Source organism: Netta rufina (genome assembly GCF_964035555.1).
Source record: "Netta rufina genome assembly, chromosome: 3".
Taxonomy (NCBI): domain Eukaryota; kingdom Metazoa; phylum Chordata; class Aves; order Anseriformes; family Anatidae; genus Netta; species Netta rufina.
In genome coordinates this window covers 24,242,507-24,262,267 of record NC_140125.1, presented here as the reverse complement: position 1 = coordinate 24,262,267, position 19,761 = coordinate 24,242,507, and the positions used below count along the sequence as shown (strand labels likewise).

At 37.0% G+C, this 19,761-nt stretch overlaps 1 protein-coding gene across 5 annotated transcripts in view; it reads right to left on the bottom strand.

Annotated features, from left to right (window-relative positions):
• Positions 1 to 5,232: 5,232 nt before the first annotated feature.
• DISP1 (dispatched RND transporter family member 1) overlaps positions 5,233 to 19,761 on the bottom strand; it is a gene marked incomplete at its 3' end in the record, with an annotated part of 87,938 nt that continues 73,409 nt past the window's right edge. For all 5 annotated transcript variants that reach the window (XM_084284217.1, XM_084284220.1, XM_084284218.1 and 2 more), the window contains 5 exons: positions 17,713 to 17,836; positions 16,351 to 16,478; positions 15,905 to 16,002; positions 13,834 to 13,931; positions 5,233 to 8,880 (listed from right to left, as the gene is read on the bottom strand). In XM_084284217.1, the coding sequence (XP_084140343.1) occupies positions 5,233 to 8,880; positions 13,834 to 13,931; positions 15,905 to 16,002; positions 16,351 to 16,478; positions 17,713 to 17,836 (4,096 nt within the window). The remainder of the gene's footprint in view (positions 8,881 to 13,833; positions 13,932 to 15,904; positions 16,003 to 16,350; positions 16,479 to 17,712; positions 17,837 to 19,761) is intronic.

Here is a 19,761-nt window from a genome sequence, read left to right as displayed (position 1 = left end):
AACAAAAGGAGAGGAAGGCCTGCTACATGCAGTTTTACCAGTACAAGAAATAGAGAAAAAATAGTTGCCATCAGTGTATAGTAATGTGAAAACAAACTACATTTGTCACTTAACAGATTCAGTACTATGTCATGAAAGAAACGAAGCTACTAATGCATGTAAGAAAAGGCAAAAATTTTAGTCAGATGAGACAGATCTATGAGTAAAAACACAGAATAGAAGAAAGGGTGAATAAGGACATTGGACAGCCTTGCTTCTATGACAGCCATGAATTTAATTTTTGTCAGATTGGAAGGAACATATAGTAGGAAATGGATTGATATTCAACCATGCCATATCAGATCACTTGGAAAAGATTTGGGGCAAAGCTCGAATGTATTATAAAATAGATATTTGAAACAAGCATTGAAAACATAAATAAAGTACGTATATGAGCATACATTATTCCTGTAAGAAAAAGTGAAGGAGAGTATCTAACATTGTATTGCAGGATGGCACTGACAGAACTCCCCACTGAAAGCACTGCTACACCCATTCTTTCTGTATCATGAATCTTTTCAGCACTGAGTTAATATGACGATTTCTGTTCATTTTTGCATAGCACAAAAACATCTCCCTTAGAAAGTGGGTTTAGGCCCAAACATTAAAGTGTACTACTAAGTTTTATGAGAGCCAAAACCTCAGCATAATCATATGCAGAAAACACTGTTTATGAGTTTGCTTAAAACATAATGTGTTCTGAGGATCAGGGCACTGTAAAATAGTATTATTATAATTAAGAGTCAGGAATGAATGATTTGCTCCTTTCCTAAACCATAGAGAAATATGCTACAAATGATACTAAGATGAATCTAGGAACAATTCTTAGTTAAGTGTTTACAAGGGTTTAAGAAAATTTGTTTAATCCCCAAAGAAAAACCATCTATCTGCTCTGAAGACCCATTGCTGGAAGAGTTCATCTTATAACACTACAGTCATTGTGGCCAGCCCACAGCAAGAGAACAAATGCTATCCCTGTTGTTTTTAATACAAATCAGCACAAGTTTTAATTAACAGTAAAGGTTTGGGAACTAGAATCAACACACATTATCAAACAGCACAATTTCAATAAAAGCAACCACCACCTGCTGCTCTGAAATGTGTTTACCTATTTGCAGGTAAATTGACATCTATCAATACCTTAAAAAATCAAATCCGAATACAAGTTGGGCATATTATCTTTAATACACTTCAGGAATCAGATGAAAATTTCGTGTCTTCAGGAAGTACTTGAGTCTACAAAATTTTCTGAGGTGGAGACCTTAGGAAAAAAAACCCTCAGAACACAAGCTGCCAAATAAAGGGAGACAGAAGAGTCCTCAGTCTGTGAGACTACTTGGTGCTCAGTAGTTGTGGCACACTGGTACCTAAAAACTGCAGTCAACACCAGGGCCTGTCTGAGCTCTGCATCATCTATTTTATGGGCTCTCCAGGCTTCAGAGACCTTATTCTGATAACGTAAGTGAGAAGGTGAGATATAGGAGGAGAGTGGAATGACTGATGCCAGGCTGATACTACCTATGAAGTAAGCAGCCAAAGGATAATGACATTACGTGAGGGTGGTTTTGTGATAGTGACACTGGATCCAAATTCAGAAGTCTGAGCAGGTATATTACGCACTCAGAAAAGCTATTGTCTTTCTTGCAGTCTCTCTTACTTATTTAGACTGATCTTTTTTGTAAAGGCAAGCATGATTTAACACTCTGGGAGTACTCAATACTTAGAGAGGTACAGCATCCCAGCTGACCACTGTAAATCAACCGCTAGATGTACAGGCACTTCAGATATTACTGGCAGAAGTAAAATTTAATATAGTTTGCCAGCATGTGGAAAAAATTTAAGGTCTGATTCAATGAAGTCAGTGTGAGTTTGGCTTGAATCAGCCATCTGCTACCTATATTAAGTAGTATAACATTGTCTGTATAAAGAAACTCAATTCTGATCACATTTGACATTTCTTACTGTGCTAAAATTTTGCCATTTGTCAACTCGTATTTTTAGACCTCTCTTGGACTGACTGCCAGGGCTCCATATGGCAAAATTAGAAGTGTTCCTAATCCAAAGCATTTTAAAGGAACACTACCACATTAGTTAATAAAGAACAAATTAAAGCGATTGCAGATGATTGTAAATTGATGGATTTTTTTTTTCTTAAAAAACACGATGGAATAATAACATAATAATTCTAAAAATCCTTTATGTTAGTATACTACCTACTGACCCATCTACAAACACTTTGTATGAAATTGCTGCGTTCAGAGTGATTTTGACTATGGTGTAATATTTTAAAGGGCTTACTTTAAATTACCATATCTTTTGTTGTTGTTGTTGTTAAACTAATCAGCCTATTACCCATACTATAAATGTTATTGTAACCTGAAACACAGACACTAAGGCCAACAAAAACAACTATCGTGTCTAATATGTTAAGTAGCTTCATGGAGGAAATGCTAGGTAGTGACCTGGCAGCACCCTTACCCCAAGTGAGCAGGCTGCAAGAGAAGCATGACCACACTTGGGCCACACCGCATGCACATCCAGATGCACTGTGAAATCCCAGCAACAGCAAATCAAATCCTGGAAATTATAGTGCCCAAAGCTCATTAGCTTCACTTGGGACTTGGCAATCTTTGGCAACTCTTAAAAAGGCATGTCGTAGCAGGATACAGTGCTCTTTGCTAAGCTTGCATGCAGTGGAACAGGATCCCACCTATCCTTGCTTGCTCATAAAACCTATAAAAACTTAATTATTTTTTTTCTCTCATGAGTTTCCGGGTATAGGGTAATATATAACATCACTAGCCTTCACTGGAACCAGCTTCTCTTCTCTTCTCTACCATTCTCCAAGAGTCTTGTGCTGGCTTGAATTTTGAGTCTGTGCATGAATGGACAGAGATGACACGTGCACACACACACACAAACAATTATTCAACTTGCTCTACTTCATTGGTTGCTTCTTGTCCAGCTATGTGATTTCGAAAGATAAAGAGGTTAGTAGGGAGGCAATGGCAATGTCACAAAAGACAAATACAACAGTGATAATGTTCATTAGCCAAGTACACTAGCTCATTTTAAGCTCTTCTAAGAGTACATCACAACTCCTTATCTGCCCCTATTATTTTTTAACTATATCAACTTTTAAGAACCTATAAATTATAATGAAAATACAACATTAACCTTCATTGCTTACCTCACCATTATAAAAGCATTTATTAATATAAGCCACAGGAAGGGATCTCCTTATGCAGAACGCTGTTATGGAGAGCTCACCCAGAATAAATCTCAACTTTGAGCTCCCTAGCTCAAACTGTCCCATGTTCTGTAGAGGTATTAGCTGGGATGTCCCTAAGGCCCATGTCTCAAAGGCACAGCTGTGAGTAACAGCTGATGTGACAGGCACTACGTGAGTGTTACACACTGCTTTGGAAAGGTCTGACTGAAGGTCAATTAAACTATCAAAACACTGGTTTATTTGGGGCTTACTGTTGTCTAACGGATTTATTGCCCAGCATGTTACATACACCCCTCACAGCAATTGCACTTGGTCAGGTGCAATGGTTAAAGAGAAAGTTGGATAATAATGCATGGCAGCAGCACAGTTTATTTCTTAACCTTTTCATTTTCTTTAGATTACTAGCACTGCAAGTCTTAGCTCTTGATAATTAAAGGCCTCTGTGGTGCACAGAAATCCTCAACTTGCTCTCGTTACAAGCATTTAGAAGGAATCTGGCTCTAAATTCAGTTAGGAGTTTTAAAAGACCTAAAAAATATTTCATTATATACCTAGGAAAGAATGCTACTCTACTTAAACCACGTAAAATCAGTTTAGCTTTTTCTGTAGAGTTCAAGCTTTTACCCTCTTCCAGTCACTGGGATATACATGTAGAAGCAGTAACATCACTACCCTCAGACAAACCGAAGTGGTTTGATAGTCATCTTCTATGTCCCTTCACTATGAACATCAGAACAGAAAAAGCCAGGCTTTTCCTCCAGTGATTCGTAACACACCAAGTATATGATATCACAACACTCTATGAAATCTATCTTCTGATATCTATGTCACATAAATTAACACAATCAGCATAACCGAACCATTACACAGTTTCGGCACTAGGGTACATACCACTTATGATATACTATACAGTTCCACCTCTCAAATTCAGTTTCTCTGAATGATGATGTAGACCAGCTAGCATCTCCATGACCAAATGGGATCTAACTACAGTGTTTACTCAAATGACAGATACAGTGTCTGAAATCTATTTTCTTAGTAACAGGGTTTAGATCAATATTTCTAACTACATCTTGGAACTTCTCTGGGTAAGCAAAACTCAGAGCTTGATGTTTTACTTTATGCATTTGAGCCTTCTAAACTGACTTTGTCTGATACTACTGAGAGTAAGCCTGGAACACATGCTTTAACTATGCCTTTCTCTACAGTATTACTTCTCATTTATATGCTTTGTGGGAATAAGCACGGTATTACAAGGCACTTTATGCCCATTTTTATAACTCCTGATGTTACATATGTCATATACATGAATTATTCATCTCTCGTCATCATTGAGATGTAAATAACTTTCACTTACTGTTGTTTCCACCCGTATTCTCTAGTATTTAATAGTAGGTCTAGAGAGTAACTGGCAGAAAGGGCGGTTTAAAATGTTTTACTGCACTATATACATAGATTCATAACAATGGCAGTGAGAGCACAGCTGACCTCCACAAGAGTTTATTTTTGTTAGGATTTGGATAGGATTAATAGTTAAAAATATTCCCAAAACACGCTTCACTGCTCCAATCCTGAATGAACAGTTACAGCCCTGCCGTTGTTCAAGGTTCGCACAATGGTCTGAACAAAAGCCTGTAAGACAACAACAGAATAAGGGAAATGCACTTAAAAAAAGCGGCAACCATGCTTGATCCCAAATGTTATTGACCTCTTCAGCAAAGGAAGAGTTTATTTGCAATACTTTATATTCTGGAGATGGTTTATATGGAGAAAAAATCTAGACAACATCAGGCTTTACGACATGTAATGCCTTTATGAAATATATAAAGGTTACTCTTCTATAAAATATATATTTTTCATTCCAAGATTCAAATTTTAATTCATATTTACTCAGGACTTTCTTGTTTAATGTTTTAAAATTACTTCTATAAGAAGGACACAGTGGCCAAATTAAAGATTTATTATAGTGTTTTTATTAACAAACTTTCATTGGAAAGTTCTGGGCGCATTAACATAGGAGGCACATTGGCTTCGATGTTTGGCATTTGACAATCAACAGAATTGCACTTCACTGTCACAGCCTTGCTACAACAGTGTGAATTTTCATGGCAACCTTCACAGTGAGCCTCTCCCACTGACCTATTCAGCAGGTGGTTTTCATCATTTTGGTCAGCATTCAAAACCTGGTCATTCTGCAAAGAATGCTGATCTATCATCTTGCTCTCAGCTTTCTTTTTCTGCTTTGACATAGAGGCTTTCTTGCTTTCAACCCCGTTTGCTTCTGTGCCGCCCTTTTCATCACACTTGTCTGTCTTCTGGCAGAACCCCTTGTGGTTGTTGGATACACTGTTCTCACATTCAGAGCAATGCACAAAGAGGGGACCTACACTGCGGCAGAGAAATTGCGAGGAACTCATTACCTTTGGAACTGTTCTCATGTTTTCCTCAGGGTTTTGGTGAGCGTGTGAATCTGTCCTGTTTATTCTCTGTTGTGCCTGAAACTGTTGCACTGACTGGAGGAAAAAATTTTTAGGCAGCGAGTTCTGCGTCATCGTCCTTTTGAGCCTTCCTTGGAGGCAACTGCAGTGGAGGACATGCTGGACTGGGTGCACATAACCTTCAGCAGCTTGCTGTAAAGCATTTATGGGACCCACAGGGTTTGGGAGCTGTACAGTTCCAGGTGAAGAAGAGCACTGGTAACAGAAGGGATCACTTAGCTGTTGACAGGAGTGTGGACTCCACTTGACTGCTACTTGTTGATACGGATCTGGACAGCTGCACTGCCTGTTTTGAGAGAAAATTGGGCATAGAGCATGTTGGTCGATAGACGACTGTAACACAGCTGAACCAGCAACGTTTTTTATGCTTTTGCTCACTTCACTATTATATACCGAATGCATAGGCATACAGGTGTTTGGGGGCATGCTACCGAAGAGTTCTGAGCAAATATGAGTTTCCTCATATGTCACTTTCTCTGCAGGGTTACAGATACCCGCTTGTGATGCCAGCGGCTCAAGCTCATAGTGCTCATGCTCCATTTCTGGTTTTTGACTTCTGGAGTCCAGCTGATACTTGCTAATGGGATGCGATTTATTTTGACCTCTGCCTCCTTGAGCTCCTGAAAGGGTCTGAGAGAAGGCATTACACCGCAGTTTTTTTGGTAGCGGGATTTGGCCACAAGTGCCCTGAGGTCCAAGGCATCGGCACATACACTGGAAGAAGAACGTTGCAAAAGCCCAACTAATGCACATTATAAGCATCATGAAAGTGCCAAGCTGCGTGTATGCCAACACTGTGGAGGGCATCATCATTGCTCCAGCTACAAATGTTGTCAATGCAGCCATTGCAATAGCAGAACCCATACGGCTTAAAGAAAAAATCACTTTTCCCTCTCGGTCAGGGTCAGGAGCAAGGCGATAAGCCACTCCATAATGAACAGCAAAGTCTACTGATAAGCCAACAGCCACTGAAATAGTGACAGATTCTAGCACATTCAGCTCCCATCCAAGAAGAACCAGAGAACCTACAGTGACAAAAATAGTTCCAGCTATTGAAACTATTGCATAAAGGCTTATAATTATATTCCAAGTTGTAAGAAGCATTACACTAAATGCAACAGCAACTGAAAGACCCATGGCGATAAGAGTACCATCAGAAAGACTGTCCTGAAGATCATAAAATTCTAAATTGCTCACAAACCAACCATTGCTAAGGCCTTCAGGAGCAGAACTAAGCTCATTTGAAATCCATGAGTCAACCTCTTTGTAGAACTGATGCATTTTCTCATAAGCCAGTGTGAAGAGGTAGGTGCTTTGGAACTCCAGCACCACTGCCCTGATGGTGTCATTAAGGTCGAAGCGAGGCCCCGGGGTTTTGCTATCTAAATGGTACCCTGTGCTTCTTTCTAGCTCCATTATAGCTCTCTTGATGCATAACTCAAAAACTTCTTGTTTGTATGGAAAGCTCCAGTGGCTGCAGCAAGGGTAAAGAGATGGCTCATCACAGTCCTGATTTTCCATCCACTGCTTAAATGTTTCAATAAAACAGCTTGTGAAGTCTTGTTCTTCAGTCTGATAAAAGAATGTTTGATTTCTTAACTTCTGACAGAAGCGCAAAATCCAAACCTGTGAAGCGGGGCTAGCAATATTAAAACTGCTATCTAGCTGCAGCTTTCCTTTACTTTTAGGATTTAAAGGGTCGCCATTATCTTCAGGAATGACACCCCAGATTACTGTAATAGGCATGTGGAGCTCCTCTCCGTGGTGGACACGTTCAAACATAAAAAGTTTTTTGTATTCTGCATCATATCGTTCAAATGGGTGAGAAGACCTAAATACCTGAAACTCAGAGAGCTCCAACGACGGCAGTTTCATCTTTGGATTTACACACACAATATATGCTCCACCGATTGTTAAGGCAAGGAACCAAAAAAGCCAAATGTAACGGAATTTGATAACAATGCATGGCAAAACTTTTTCAAAAAATATCCTGGATGCTTCTGAGACTGCAAAAATAATCTTGTGGAACATTTGGCACAACACTGTCCAGCAGTTTTTGTTGTTGTACACCCTCTGCTGAGGTTTTTTAAAGCAACTGAAAATATTGAGAAGATACCGTTCATGTAATACAACTACAGCAGGTAGCCAGGTAACCATCAGAACATAATTTACCAATATGGCAGTGCCGGCATAAACACCAAAACATCTGATTGCTGTGATATTGCTGACATAATTAGCATAGAAGGCAGCAGCGGTAGTAAAACTGGTGACAAACATGGAAAGAGCAGCGTGCTGCAATGTGATGCTCACTGTCTCAGAAGTTCCAGCATGAGGTTTATCAAATTTTGTGTAGTTCCAAACATCACATAATACAAAAGCATCATCCGCTCCGATCCCAACAAGAATAATTAATGCTGTGAGATTCATGAATGGAAAGAACTCAAAATTAAATACTACCCGATAGAGAAAATAAGAAACAATCAAGGAACTAATTATTGCAAACATAGTCATCAGCGTGATAAACATGGACTTCGTGTATACACACATAACTAATAAAACAATTACAATGGCTATGGCAGGATACACAGTATCCATCAATAGGTAATCTTGAAACAAACTATGTTTTATTCCAAACTCAATCCCTGTGACAGTTGTTACACCATCAGAAGAGTTCCAGTTCTCGAAGTTGTCTAGGTAAATACTCATCATGCTTTCTCCTTTCTCAGTTGGAGAGAAGAGCATGCTATATTTTAAAGCTGGTAAGACATAGTCAGCTGTCTTTGGGCTTAGGAAATCCTTGTCCACTAGATAGTGAAGGATCTGGTAAACAGCATTGTACTTGGTACATTTGCGAGGCACGTTTGTACACTTGAGTTGGTCCTTCCTTTTGGCATTCATATCCCAGCAGTCCGGCCCCAGGGTCCCATTGTAGTAGTATTTGGCACATGTGCGAAGCAGCTTTAGGGTGTGAGAGACATCTCGTTCTACAATTTTTTGACACGATGACCTGTTGTTTAGAATGGCAATATAGTTGCCCAGAGTCCAGCTGGGACAGCACGAAGCAGCAGTGGCTCTCTGGCAGAGATCGCCAAACTGGGAATGGGATCTGATCTGTATAAAAACAGGCAGAGACAAAAATTAATTTTAAAGTAACAATCTGAATTTTTAGAAACACTCAGACACACCAAAAAATCCTTAAGTGATAAAAATTCAGTTTACAGTCCTTTCGTGTTAACATTTTAAATTCCTATTTCTGCATGCATTGGTTTTGATCAGCGTCCTCCTATATACACCAGACTGAACCAGCAGTAATTCAGTGTTCTGACTTGCTGACGCAGCACAGATTTGGCAGAAGAGTTAAGAATACTGTATTTCTATTGTTTGAAGATGTCTTTTTTCCAGACTGAGGACAGTTAATTCTCTTCTATTATCTCATACTATAGTCCTGAAAAGAGACCATCAGCTATACCTTAACAAAGCTTCATTCTGCTTTCAATCACATACTGACGTTCCTAGCAGAAGCAGGGATTTATGATCCAGAAGAAAAGACATGACAGCTTTTACAATGACTACCATTGCCTGACCTATCTTCTACAATCCTCACTTTTGAGTTTTTTCTTGCTCTCATATAGCTGACAGACATTTCTCCCAAACAGGTCAGCATGCTGCTGCTTAGGCATCGCTTGTCCAAGTCATGCAGGGATTTCCAAGGCGCAACATAATTCATCTGTGGCATGAAGCCCCATAAAATAAGCGCTGTTGCACAGAGATGGCAAGTCGTGCCTCTAAACATTGCACCCACCATGGGAAGAAGTCCCATGGGTCAGCACAAGAGTGAAGGAACAGAGAAAGATGCAGCAGGAAGGCCAGAGAAGTTACAGGAACAACCAGGCAGCAGTGGCAAATGCAGACAAGGCATAGAGCTAGGTCACAGTGAGGGGAACCTCTGTTGTCAGCTCAAGTAAATGCCCCATGCCATGGAACTTCTACCAGAGCTTTATGAAAACGATAGCAATTTTAACATTTTGGTTAAGGAATCTCCTTAGCTAATAGCTAAATGAGTGTTAATCTGGTAGGTGGATAGCCTTCTTTCACTTTAAGAATATGCCAGATTTAGTTGAAACTACTAAGTGCAGGACTTAACTAAACTGCCATACGACACTTTTGGCAAAATTAAAGCATCTTTAAGTAAAATTGAAACTGCTAAATAACAATGTTAGATCATGGAAATTTTTTCAAGTTGGTAAAACTCATTCTTTATCCAGCAGAGGGAATTTAAGTCTTAAAATTTTCATGTCTGTTGCTACACAAAACTTTCTGGCTTGTTGTATGTGCTGAATTAGAATTAATCCTTCAAATACTTAGATATATGTAAAATTTCAGTCTTAATCAAGTTGCCTATAATGAACACATTTTAATAAAGTTACTAAAGCTATTTGCTAAAGAGTTTACAGGACTGGGACCAGAAATAATTAACCATGTATATTTTAGATCACCTCAATTCAAAACATACTACTTTGCTTTTCTAACAAAATTGCATGGGTTTATTATTAGCCATCATTTATAATGCAGACAAAACCTTGCACTTGGGGATTCTCATGACAGTTATAAAAGCTCTAATATGGACTTAATTTTGTCAACCAATTTCTGAACAATAACAAACTGGCATTCCAAAAAACCAGGATAATTCACATTTGATTGTTTCCAGATAAAAACACTCACACATGCAAACACAGGAAAAACTGAACAACCTATTAAATAAAAGGAAGCACTGGAATAGCCTATCTGTGTTTTTCATGGCACACCTCCAGGTTTATCTTATGAGGATATAATAGGCAAACCCTTGGGTCAGGCAGGCAAATTGGTAGGAAAGGATTGTATTGTCTTCTCTGCATACTCGAGTTCAAAACAGGACAATGAGGGTTATATGCTGTTCTTCAACACTTGCTGCAGGCCATAAACATTCACCGGTAAAGTAACTGCTGCCAAAGATAAAGTAACATGAGCTGGCAGCTGGAAATGAGAAATTAAAATGCAAAATTTAGCTTGGGATAGCTTATTAAAACACTATGTAAAATGTTAATATATTGTAGCACTGGGCTTTGTTAGCGATCCAAAGGTATCGCAAAGGCCATTTTGCTGTTGCCAAACTTGGTCTGCCACTGGCAAGACTTCCATTTATTTTGGAACAACTAAAGAAACCAAGCAGTGCAACCTGTGCACATGCTGCGTCTGTAGGCAGATCTGCCCAAATGGATATATGCAGTGACGGAAATCGCAAATACATGTTTTGGGGGAAGCAGTCTGAGGAGATAATTTATAGTCTTTGAAGTTTATAAAATAACTGTTTATGGTTTATAGGGAAAACATCCTGCAATTACCAGGTGAAAGAAAGGGCTCTTCTCATTCAAGTAGTTACGTTTCTTACAGCTATTTTGTATATAGTATTTCCATGAAGATTATAGGACTATCATATGCTGAGCAGCTGTACAATGAAGCCCCTGACTGTCAGTAAAATATACAGTTAAAGTAGATACAAGCAGATGAGAATACAATTATCACATGGGATATATTGTTAGCTCATATTAAAAGCAAATACTATGTGGTGCTGAAATCCCACTTATCATTCAAAAATTACATAAACACTAAGGTTCACATTTCCAGAAACCACTGTCCAATATTGGAATACAGAAAATTTTGCCACTAATTTGAACAGAAACAGAATTTTGACCCTCAACAGTGATGAATTCAATAGCAAAACTGACTACAGCCAGAGGAGATTTGGTAAGACTGGAAGGCCATGGGAAGTGTCAATTTCTTCTGATAGCTACAGTGCAAGTCAGCCTCCTCTCTAGAGACTGGTTGTTAGCTGAACTTCACATTTAGAAGTGGGACTTATGTCAGCACTTCATTTGAGTTCTAAAAAGTGTTAGAAATGCTCAGAAGTTGCTAGAATTGTTTAGAAATGTTACTTGTAAGTAGCAAGCATTAAAAAAAAATAAAAAAGCTTCAGGCTTTTCTCAATCCCAAGTCTCTTATTTTTATTACACATTTACATATATAGACCAGCAATAATTAAAACACCTAACCATATCAGTTTATTTTATCAACTACCTAGCTAAAAGACCATGCCACTATCATGCTGCACTACTACTGTCCTCAGCTGATGTGCCTGATTATTCTCAAGTAAATACGTAAATTACAACAAAGATCCATAGAAACATTATCTGCAAAAAATACTCTTTACAAAATTTACATCATTCTGGATGTGGCTGGAGCAGACAATATTTTATTTTCTCAGGTGTTCTTATTCTGAAGGATGAGCTACTTTCATGGAGTCAAGATGTGTGGTGCTTGGTTTTTTACTTTCATGCTTCCTTCAGAATGTAAAGCCATACTTGAAATAACATTTTACTATAGAAGTACGTGTATAGGGAGGCAAAAAGTCATCAGAAGTAATGAGAGCATTAAAACAGTATTTTTCAGAGGTAATTAACTGTCTTTATTTTCTTACACAGATATATTATTTTTTATTCAGACAGCAGTGTTTTGCAATGATCTCTATCATCTGCAATTTGCCTGCATCAGCTGTGACTGAACTTCTACAGTGAAACACAAAGATTAGCATCTCCTCCCTAACTCTCAATTTTCACCCTTGCAGAAGGTTATTCTCAACTATAACTCCTGACTGAACCAGCCATCTGATTACTCCCTAGCTCAAATTATTCAAAAATGGAGCTGGACTAATTTAAGTATTACACTTTCTTCTCCTGGCTCATTCCGACCAAAAGAGATAATGGCTAATCACACGAACCATCCTGGTAGTGCAATGATCTCTGATGGGGAAATAAAGAATATTTCACAAGCATGTGAGGACAAAAACCGCTTACGATAACAGAGGCCAACCAGAACAAAATGCATGTCAGCAGACTTGTAGGGAGGTTCATTATACAACATTTCACTACAGCTCTACATTTTAAGCAGACAAATGCTAGCTATTAGTGAAAACAGTTTGGGAAATTTGCTGAATTAAGACAGTTGTCTGAGGTGCAATCATAAATTAATAATAAGTATTAATAAGTATTCCTCATTGAAGAAATCTGGTATATGAATTGTTATTATTTTTGTTCTGGAGGAAAAAAAAATAGTATCTTACCAGGAAATCAATGCATTATTATTAACAGAAGAAAAACTTATTGCTTAATTTCCATATGAAATCACCAAAATTTATAGTTACTCAGCAGTTCAAAGAAAAAAATGTACTCATATCCAGCAATGACACTTACATTTTACAAATATATCACCTGAATGCTTACTTTATTTCAGCCTGTGTCAGTTAACTTCTATCAGTTGAAACCAGACATTAATTTAAATCAGCATGCTAAATTATTTTCTAACACATGTTAACAGAAGCTATGGTAGCCTCTGAACTTGGTTGTTACAATAGTTATTTTGGCTATGCAAGGCACTAAGTACAAGAAAAGCCGTACTTATACTGCCCAAGAAAAATTACAATGGAGCCAGACAGACAAGTCCAAAATATCTTTGTCCTCTTTCTAAATTTAAAGAGAAAACTATTATTACAGTATCAGTATCAAGAGGTAATTAACTGGGCTATATTTCTAGCTACTGTATCCATGTTCTTTGATGTCCAGATGCCGATGTCTTTTCTTTTGACCCCATAAATCTGAGTGACCCACTGGCTGCATATACTATAAGGATTTGAGGAATAATTTATGGGAAAGAAGAACGAAAATCCATGGAATAATACTCTAAGAGGAAACACAGAAAAGGTTATGATAGTCCTTCCTGCACAGAAACTTCTAAAGTAATCTTCCTCCACCCCATTCTGGATGGCATTAGTAGCAAAAACAAATTCCTCTGTATAATCTAATTGTAGAGATCGTTTGATAGCTTCCTCTGTACACAAACTGACAATTTTACAAAGATGTGAACAATGTCAAATGCTCTCATATACTGCTGGATGACAATCAGCAGCAAAATAAAGCTCAAATAAACACTTTCTATCTGCATATTAAATAATGGTACAACATCTCTACTTACCCTCAAGTTATCTACATTGCACATTGACTTAATTGCATTCAAATTCCATAAATTCTCTCCTTCTGTTGATGTAAACACCACTCGTGAATAGCGATCACCTGAAATTACAGAAGGATGGTTTATGGACTATTCGGTTGTGTCTGACATCAAATACTGATGTAAAATCCCACCATTCCAATGATGCCAATGAATTCTTTTTCAGGTTATGGGAATCCACCTCCTTTTCAAGATAATATATTTATCTGTAAGACTTAATCCACATGAAAGTTTCAGTTTCCTTAAAGTGCTGATAATAAATATGGCATCTTAAATATTATATACCACTTAGAAGCTCTACACACTACTATTCAAGCAAGCTATCTTCTGAACTATGACAAACAAACAAACAAAATCCAACAACAGAAGATCTAATCAGCAAACTATGAAATTCTTGGCACAGCATAATGGCAGTGCATAGATAACAGAAATCAAAGGCTGATTTAGTAAGACATTCGGGAATATAAATAATAATTATAAAGATGTTTCTATAAGACTTTTTGCTTTAGAAGCAAATGACTGCAGTGGAAATTGTGTTATCTGTAAGGCCATTTTAAATAATTCTACAGTTTAGATACATACAGCTTAAAATAAAAATTAAATCGTATTTATTAGAAGACAGCTTTTAGGAAAAGAAATCATTACTTATTGGCAGAGGTCCTTTATGCATAGATGACAAGGGAAACGTATATACATGGACATATATATGGTGCTGAGGAACAATATATGGTACCTTCGGTTAAGAAACGTTATCACTTAATTATAGTATTTCCAAAAACAAAAGGCTGATTTTTTCCCACTGCTGAGAATATGCAGAGTTGTTGCCCTTCACAGAACTGCAATGAAAAGACTCAGTGGTAGTGCCTTATGATCTCTGGCTGTGCTTTAGGATCAAGGAAATGGAAATCTGCTGATCCTTGAGCAGACATAGAAGGATACCAACGACCAATATGGGTCAAGAGGAAAACAACTGTTTTCTTTACATAAAAAAATGGAAACTCCCATAGAAGCACAATTCCTTCACGACTGACACAACTGAGACTATGCAGGAACAGTAATGGAAAGAATGAGACTATACAGAAATAGCTGGCAGGAGTTAATTCTGCTTCAAGCTGTAGTTAATGCTCAGTAGTGTTTCTAATACATTTCCTCTTCCTTATGAAATAACTTTTCAGTCTAATTTGGTTCTGCTCACAATGATGACATTGTTCATATTGTCTCACTTTACATGTAAAACCTCAGTGTAATTGAAAAATAAATAAATCTGGTTTTCACCCATTTTTACTGCTCATTGCTCTCTCTCTCAGGTCACTAATATAAACAAATAATTTCATAACTATATTTTTGTGCTCTGTTGTCAATCCTGACATATACAAGTAACAGCAACAGAGCCCAAGTAGGCATTCTTTGAATAAAGGTGAGATCTAGATGACAATGTTTTGTCATATGCTTTGTAAAAAGTTCAATAAAGACTTCTTTGTCCTCCGGTTTAATTTAAATGTTTTCAAAAGCCTTTACTACTTTAAGAATTTGTGTGATTTTTGACTGGTTTTGTGATCTTTTGGTTTTGTTTTGTTTTTATAAACAGCCTAAATTCTGGGCAGGATATGACCTGTGGATGTCTTTTAGGAAAGAGTCTCATATAAACATCTAGAGGAAAAGTAATTTGTTTTAGGTGTTTTTTTAGAGTTGATGGCACAGACAAAACACAACTTCTTCCCCAATGTGAGTTAAGTGCTATGTCTATAGGCATACATAAAACACTGCCCTTACAGTGATTACAGCATTATCAACAACAGGATATCTTTACAGGAAATGGAACCACTTTAAGGATGTAATTGCTTCCTAGGAAGAACCAATAGAATATAAAATTTTAGCCCAATAACTTCAAAGGCTTCTGCACACATAAAGAAGGTATTTATCATGAATACGATAAGCAAACATATTTTCCTAATCAGGTATACAATAGACAGAAGAGCTCAGAAATGATTCAACTGTCAGAAGCTTATTCTCCTTACATCATTTCTCCACTTACTTGGAATATCACAGAAAAAGGTATCCTTGTGAAAGTTCCATTCTGCTTGCCTCTTTTCTCTTTCGTAGTGATCATCCGACCATCTGTCATCTTGATGACTGAAATGGAATAAATGTCTTTAACTTACTTTCCCAAAGAAACTGTTAAAAGACGTATCCAAACAAGTTACACATCTCAGTAGCTCTTCTATTACAGTGTGACCTCTTTATTCAGGAACTGAAACATTCACTGCATTTTTTGTTATTAGACTTCAAAGGTTGACACAATATTTCAAAAATCTTACCATGGGAATTATCTAGGTCCTTGAAAATTGTAGATGACTAGATCCAATATGTATTGAAACCACTGACACTATATACAGTAAATTCAGTGGGTATTAGAGCAAGTGCTATGTACACACAAAAAAACATAATAGAATAAAATGAATCTTTAATACAAATTCTTACCTTTTAGCTTGCTCATCTGCATATTTAAAAGGATAATTTGCAAGCGTTGCTTTGTACCCTGTGTTTTTCACCATATTGTTCCATGTAACCAGTCTCTGTCCTATTGCTGTCCCTCTTGGTTCAAAACCCTAAGAAAGAGTATTATAAAATTCCATTAATACTTTTCATTGTTTAGCTCAAACAGGAAAGTGGAAACATGACCAAAGTGATGCATAATTTTCATTATGAAGCATAGTTACTCTGGGAATCTGCTCTAAATGTAAAATGCTTTATGACAGGCCAGTTTGACACAATAATGACCAACTATATAAACTGACAAGGGATTACAAATTCTTGCACATATTACTTATCTCCCCAAGAAATGGTGATTATTTAGTCTACTAAATGTTCAACTTACTTTTCAGAGTAAGGGTATTCTGTAATGTCCTCTTCTGTATCTTAATTACAACTCTTTACTGATTTTTATGATCTTTATCATCTTGTTTTTAGATGGTATTTACGATTAAAAACTTTCAAATATACATATTTCCCCAAAAACTACGCAGGTCTTCCATTTCAAAAGTGACTTTGAAATATAATTAGAATAACTTGACTGTTTTCAGAAAACAGCCATTCCATATGGATATGTACAGATACATGCTACTAAAATACAACTAACAATAAATTACAGGAGTAGTATAATCATATTTGAGGATGGAAAAAAATGTATTTTTTCCATAAAGCTACTCATGGGTAAAATAGCTGAAGAAAAATAAGAAATGAGCACAGTATTTAACAGAATCTGATATAGATTACTTTCAGTCTTTCAATATGGATATCATTTCATCCCCAGAAGGCACTTAGAATACCCTTTCCTTTAATGGATTCTGGCCCTCGCTCCTTGAAACTTGATTTAGAACGTATGGTCTGTGTTGTACTGTGCTGTACATCTAAAACTGGGATGAATTTACATTATTCAATGTACAGCAGTTCTGTTGTGAGGCACATGAGATTCAAATGACAACATGCAGAACTAACTGAAACTCATGGATAACACACACTGATGGCAACTGCATCTTTGTTATCACTCTTTGTTACCAATGTCAAAATCTAATACTTTTAATATTATTTAGGCTCTTTAACATTTAATTTCTTTCATGGATCTATTAGACAAAGCTTGATTTTGCAAGCTTACTGCTGATGGAAACTCAATGGAAATTGGTTCCCAACAAGATTCAAAGTACAGGGAATCTTTTCATGCACATTAAGTGTCAGGGGAATATATCAGTTGCTGTACTTGCATCCACTGTTTACCGCTAATATTGAAATAACATCAAGCCAAAAATACTTACTGGACAGTACAAGTGACTACTATTCGCTTACCAGCAACGGATCAGAGAAATCTGGAAGATCTGGAACTAATATTCCAACCAGTGCACACACCACTATTAACACAGTACACATGCCCAGGACCACCACGGGCCAGTCAGCTATCAGCGCAGCATAGCTATATGGAGAGGAGCAGAGAAAAATATGTTACATAAAAGAAAGTCATGCACAAACAAACCTCCTCCCTCCTGAAGCACTCTACTCATATATAAAAAAGCTTTTCACATCAGACCCAGGAAATGCAGTCTTTATCTTAGATTTTATTTATACTGCTACAGAGGTGATTAATTATGGGCTACTGAAATAGATATTTCTGTTGTTCAGTACCCGTTAGGAATTTAAACTGCCATAGGAATCATTTATGTAACATTTTTATATTAAAAATGAAAACCAAACATATGTGAAATGAAACCTCTAAGTCTAAATACAAATTTTTGAGATTAGTATTTCTTCCTTAGCATTACACTTAATTTCTGGCATGGATATTATCCTTGTTCGGGACCACTAGAAAATGAATGTTTTGTTTAAAAACTCAGGATAGAAAACATCAATTTCTTCTCTGAAAGTTTAAGCTTTTTTAAGAAAAAATATCAGAGGAAAAACAGATTTTTAAGCAGAATGCAAAAGAAAACATTTCCTCTGTATTTAAAACTACCATTTAAAAAACTATACTCAAAACCTATATTCTAACTATCCATGAAATCTGTTTTAAATTCAAAGATGAAAGGGAGTTGCAACATGACACAAGCTAATCAGCATTAATGTTTTAGTCTTCTAGAATAACATGTATCCTTGGACTTTAACTCCCAGTACGTTCTCAACTTTGAGAGTGCAAGGGTTTTACAACCAAATCTAATTTTCATTATTTTTGGAAGATATTTTTATTTCTGTTAAGTTGACAAAAGGTATCAGGAAAGAAAACAAAACCCAGAAACCTTAATTCCTTAACATTTTTTCTTCAAGTGAAGAGTTGAACTCATACAGCTTATGTTTCAAGAGTAACATTGTCTAATCTGGGGATCAAAGAGTACTGAGAGTCCCACAAAGTTTAAAAGGCATTTAAAAAAAGAATTGTAGGCTATGAATCATTCTGCACTGATTGTCTCTGTACACACTAAATATTGATCAAGAAGATTTATACCCCATTTCCTCCTCAACTTGGCTGCAATGTAACATGAAAGCAAGTTTATAGCACAGCTAGATTATTCTACCACCTACTATTATTATATTACTATCTTAAAAGATTGTTTCTTTTTCAGTTTTAGGCCAACCCTAATCACAATTTGATCATCTGCTCTAGAGAAATTTTCCATCCCATTCCTAAGATGGGATGTAATGGCCAGCTCCTCACTCCAGCAAAAGCTTCCCATTTTTCTAAGTGTATCAACAGCAGCGAGCAAGCTCATTGCTGACTTTCTGTAGCATGTGGAAGTCAGTATGCTGCAGGGGTCTAAAGCACAGCTTTAAGGAGCAAGGGAGTCCAAAGCACTGGGTGTATCCCAATATCCCATTTGGTAAATGTGAAATAATTCTTACATTCTCACACAAGAGGTTAATTAGCAAAAGCTTGAAAAGCAATCCGAAGCGTTAGTTTTTATTAAAGTGAATCACAAGGGGGCAGCTTGCCAAATGAGCAATTGTACAAAGTAGGAGTGAAGGGAAGTAAATGACCTAATAGAATTTTCCTATTTATAGGATTAAATGTTTTCATAAACACCAAGTGCTAGACTGACTAGTTATTACAGACATTTGTTCTGAAGTCATAAAATTCTACCTAATTTATTTGTATTTTCCTATTCACCGGAGCCAGATACCCCTCTGTCATGTTGTTTCTGTGCTTCCACTGTCACCTGAGCAGCCCTTCAGACACTAGCAAAAGAAAATGTGTCCTAGGTGAATTGTTTAGCAAGTTAATAAGTCACATACAGAAGACAGCAAGTGTTTGCTTACGCTTGTACAACTGTCTTGCTTCTGACAACATGCACCGAAATTCAGATAAACTAAGCTGACCTGAGATGGAACATTAAAAAAGTCCTAACCATG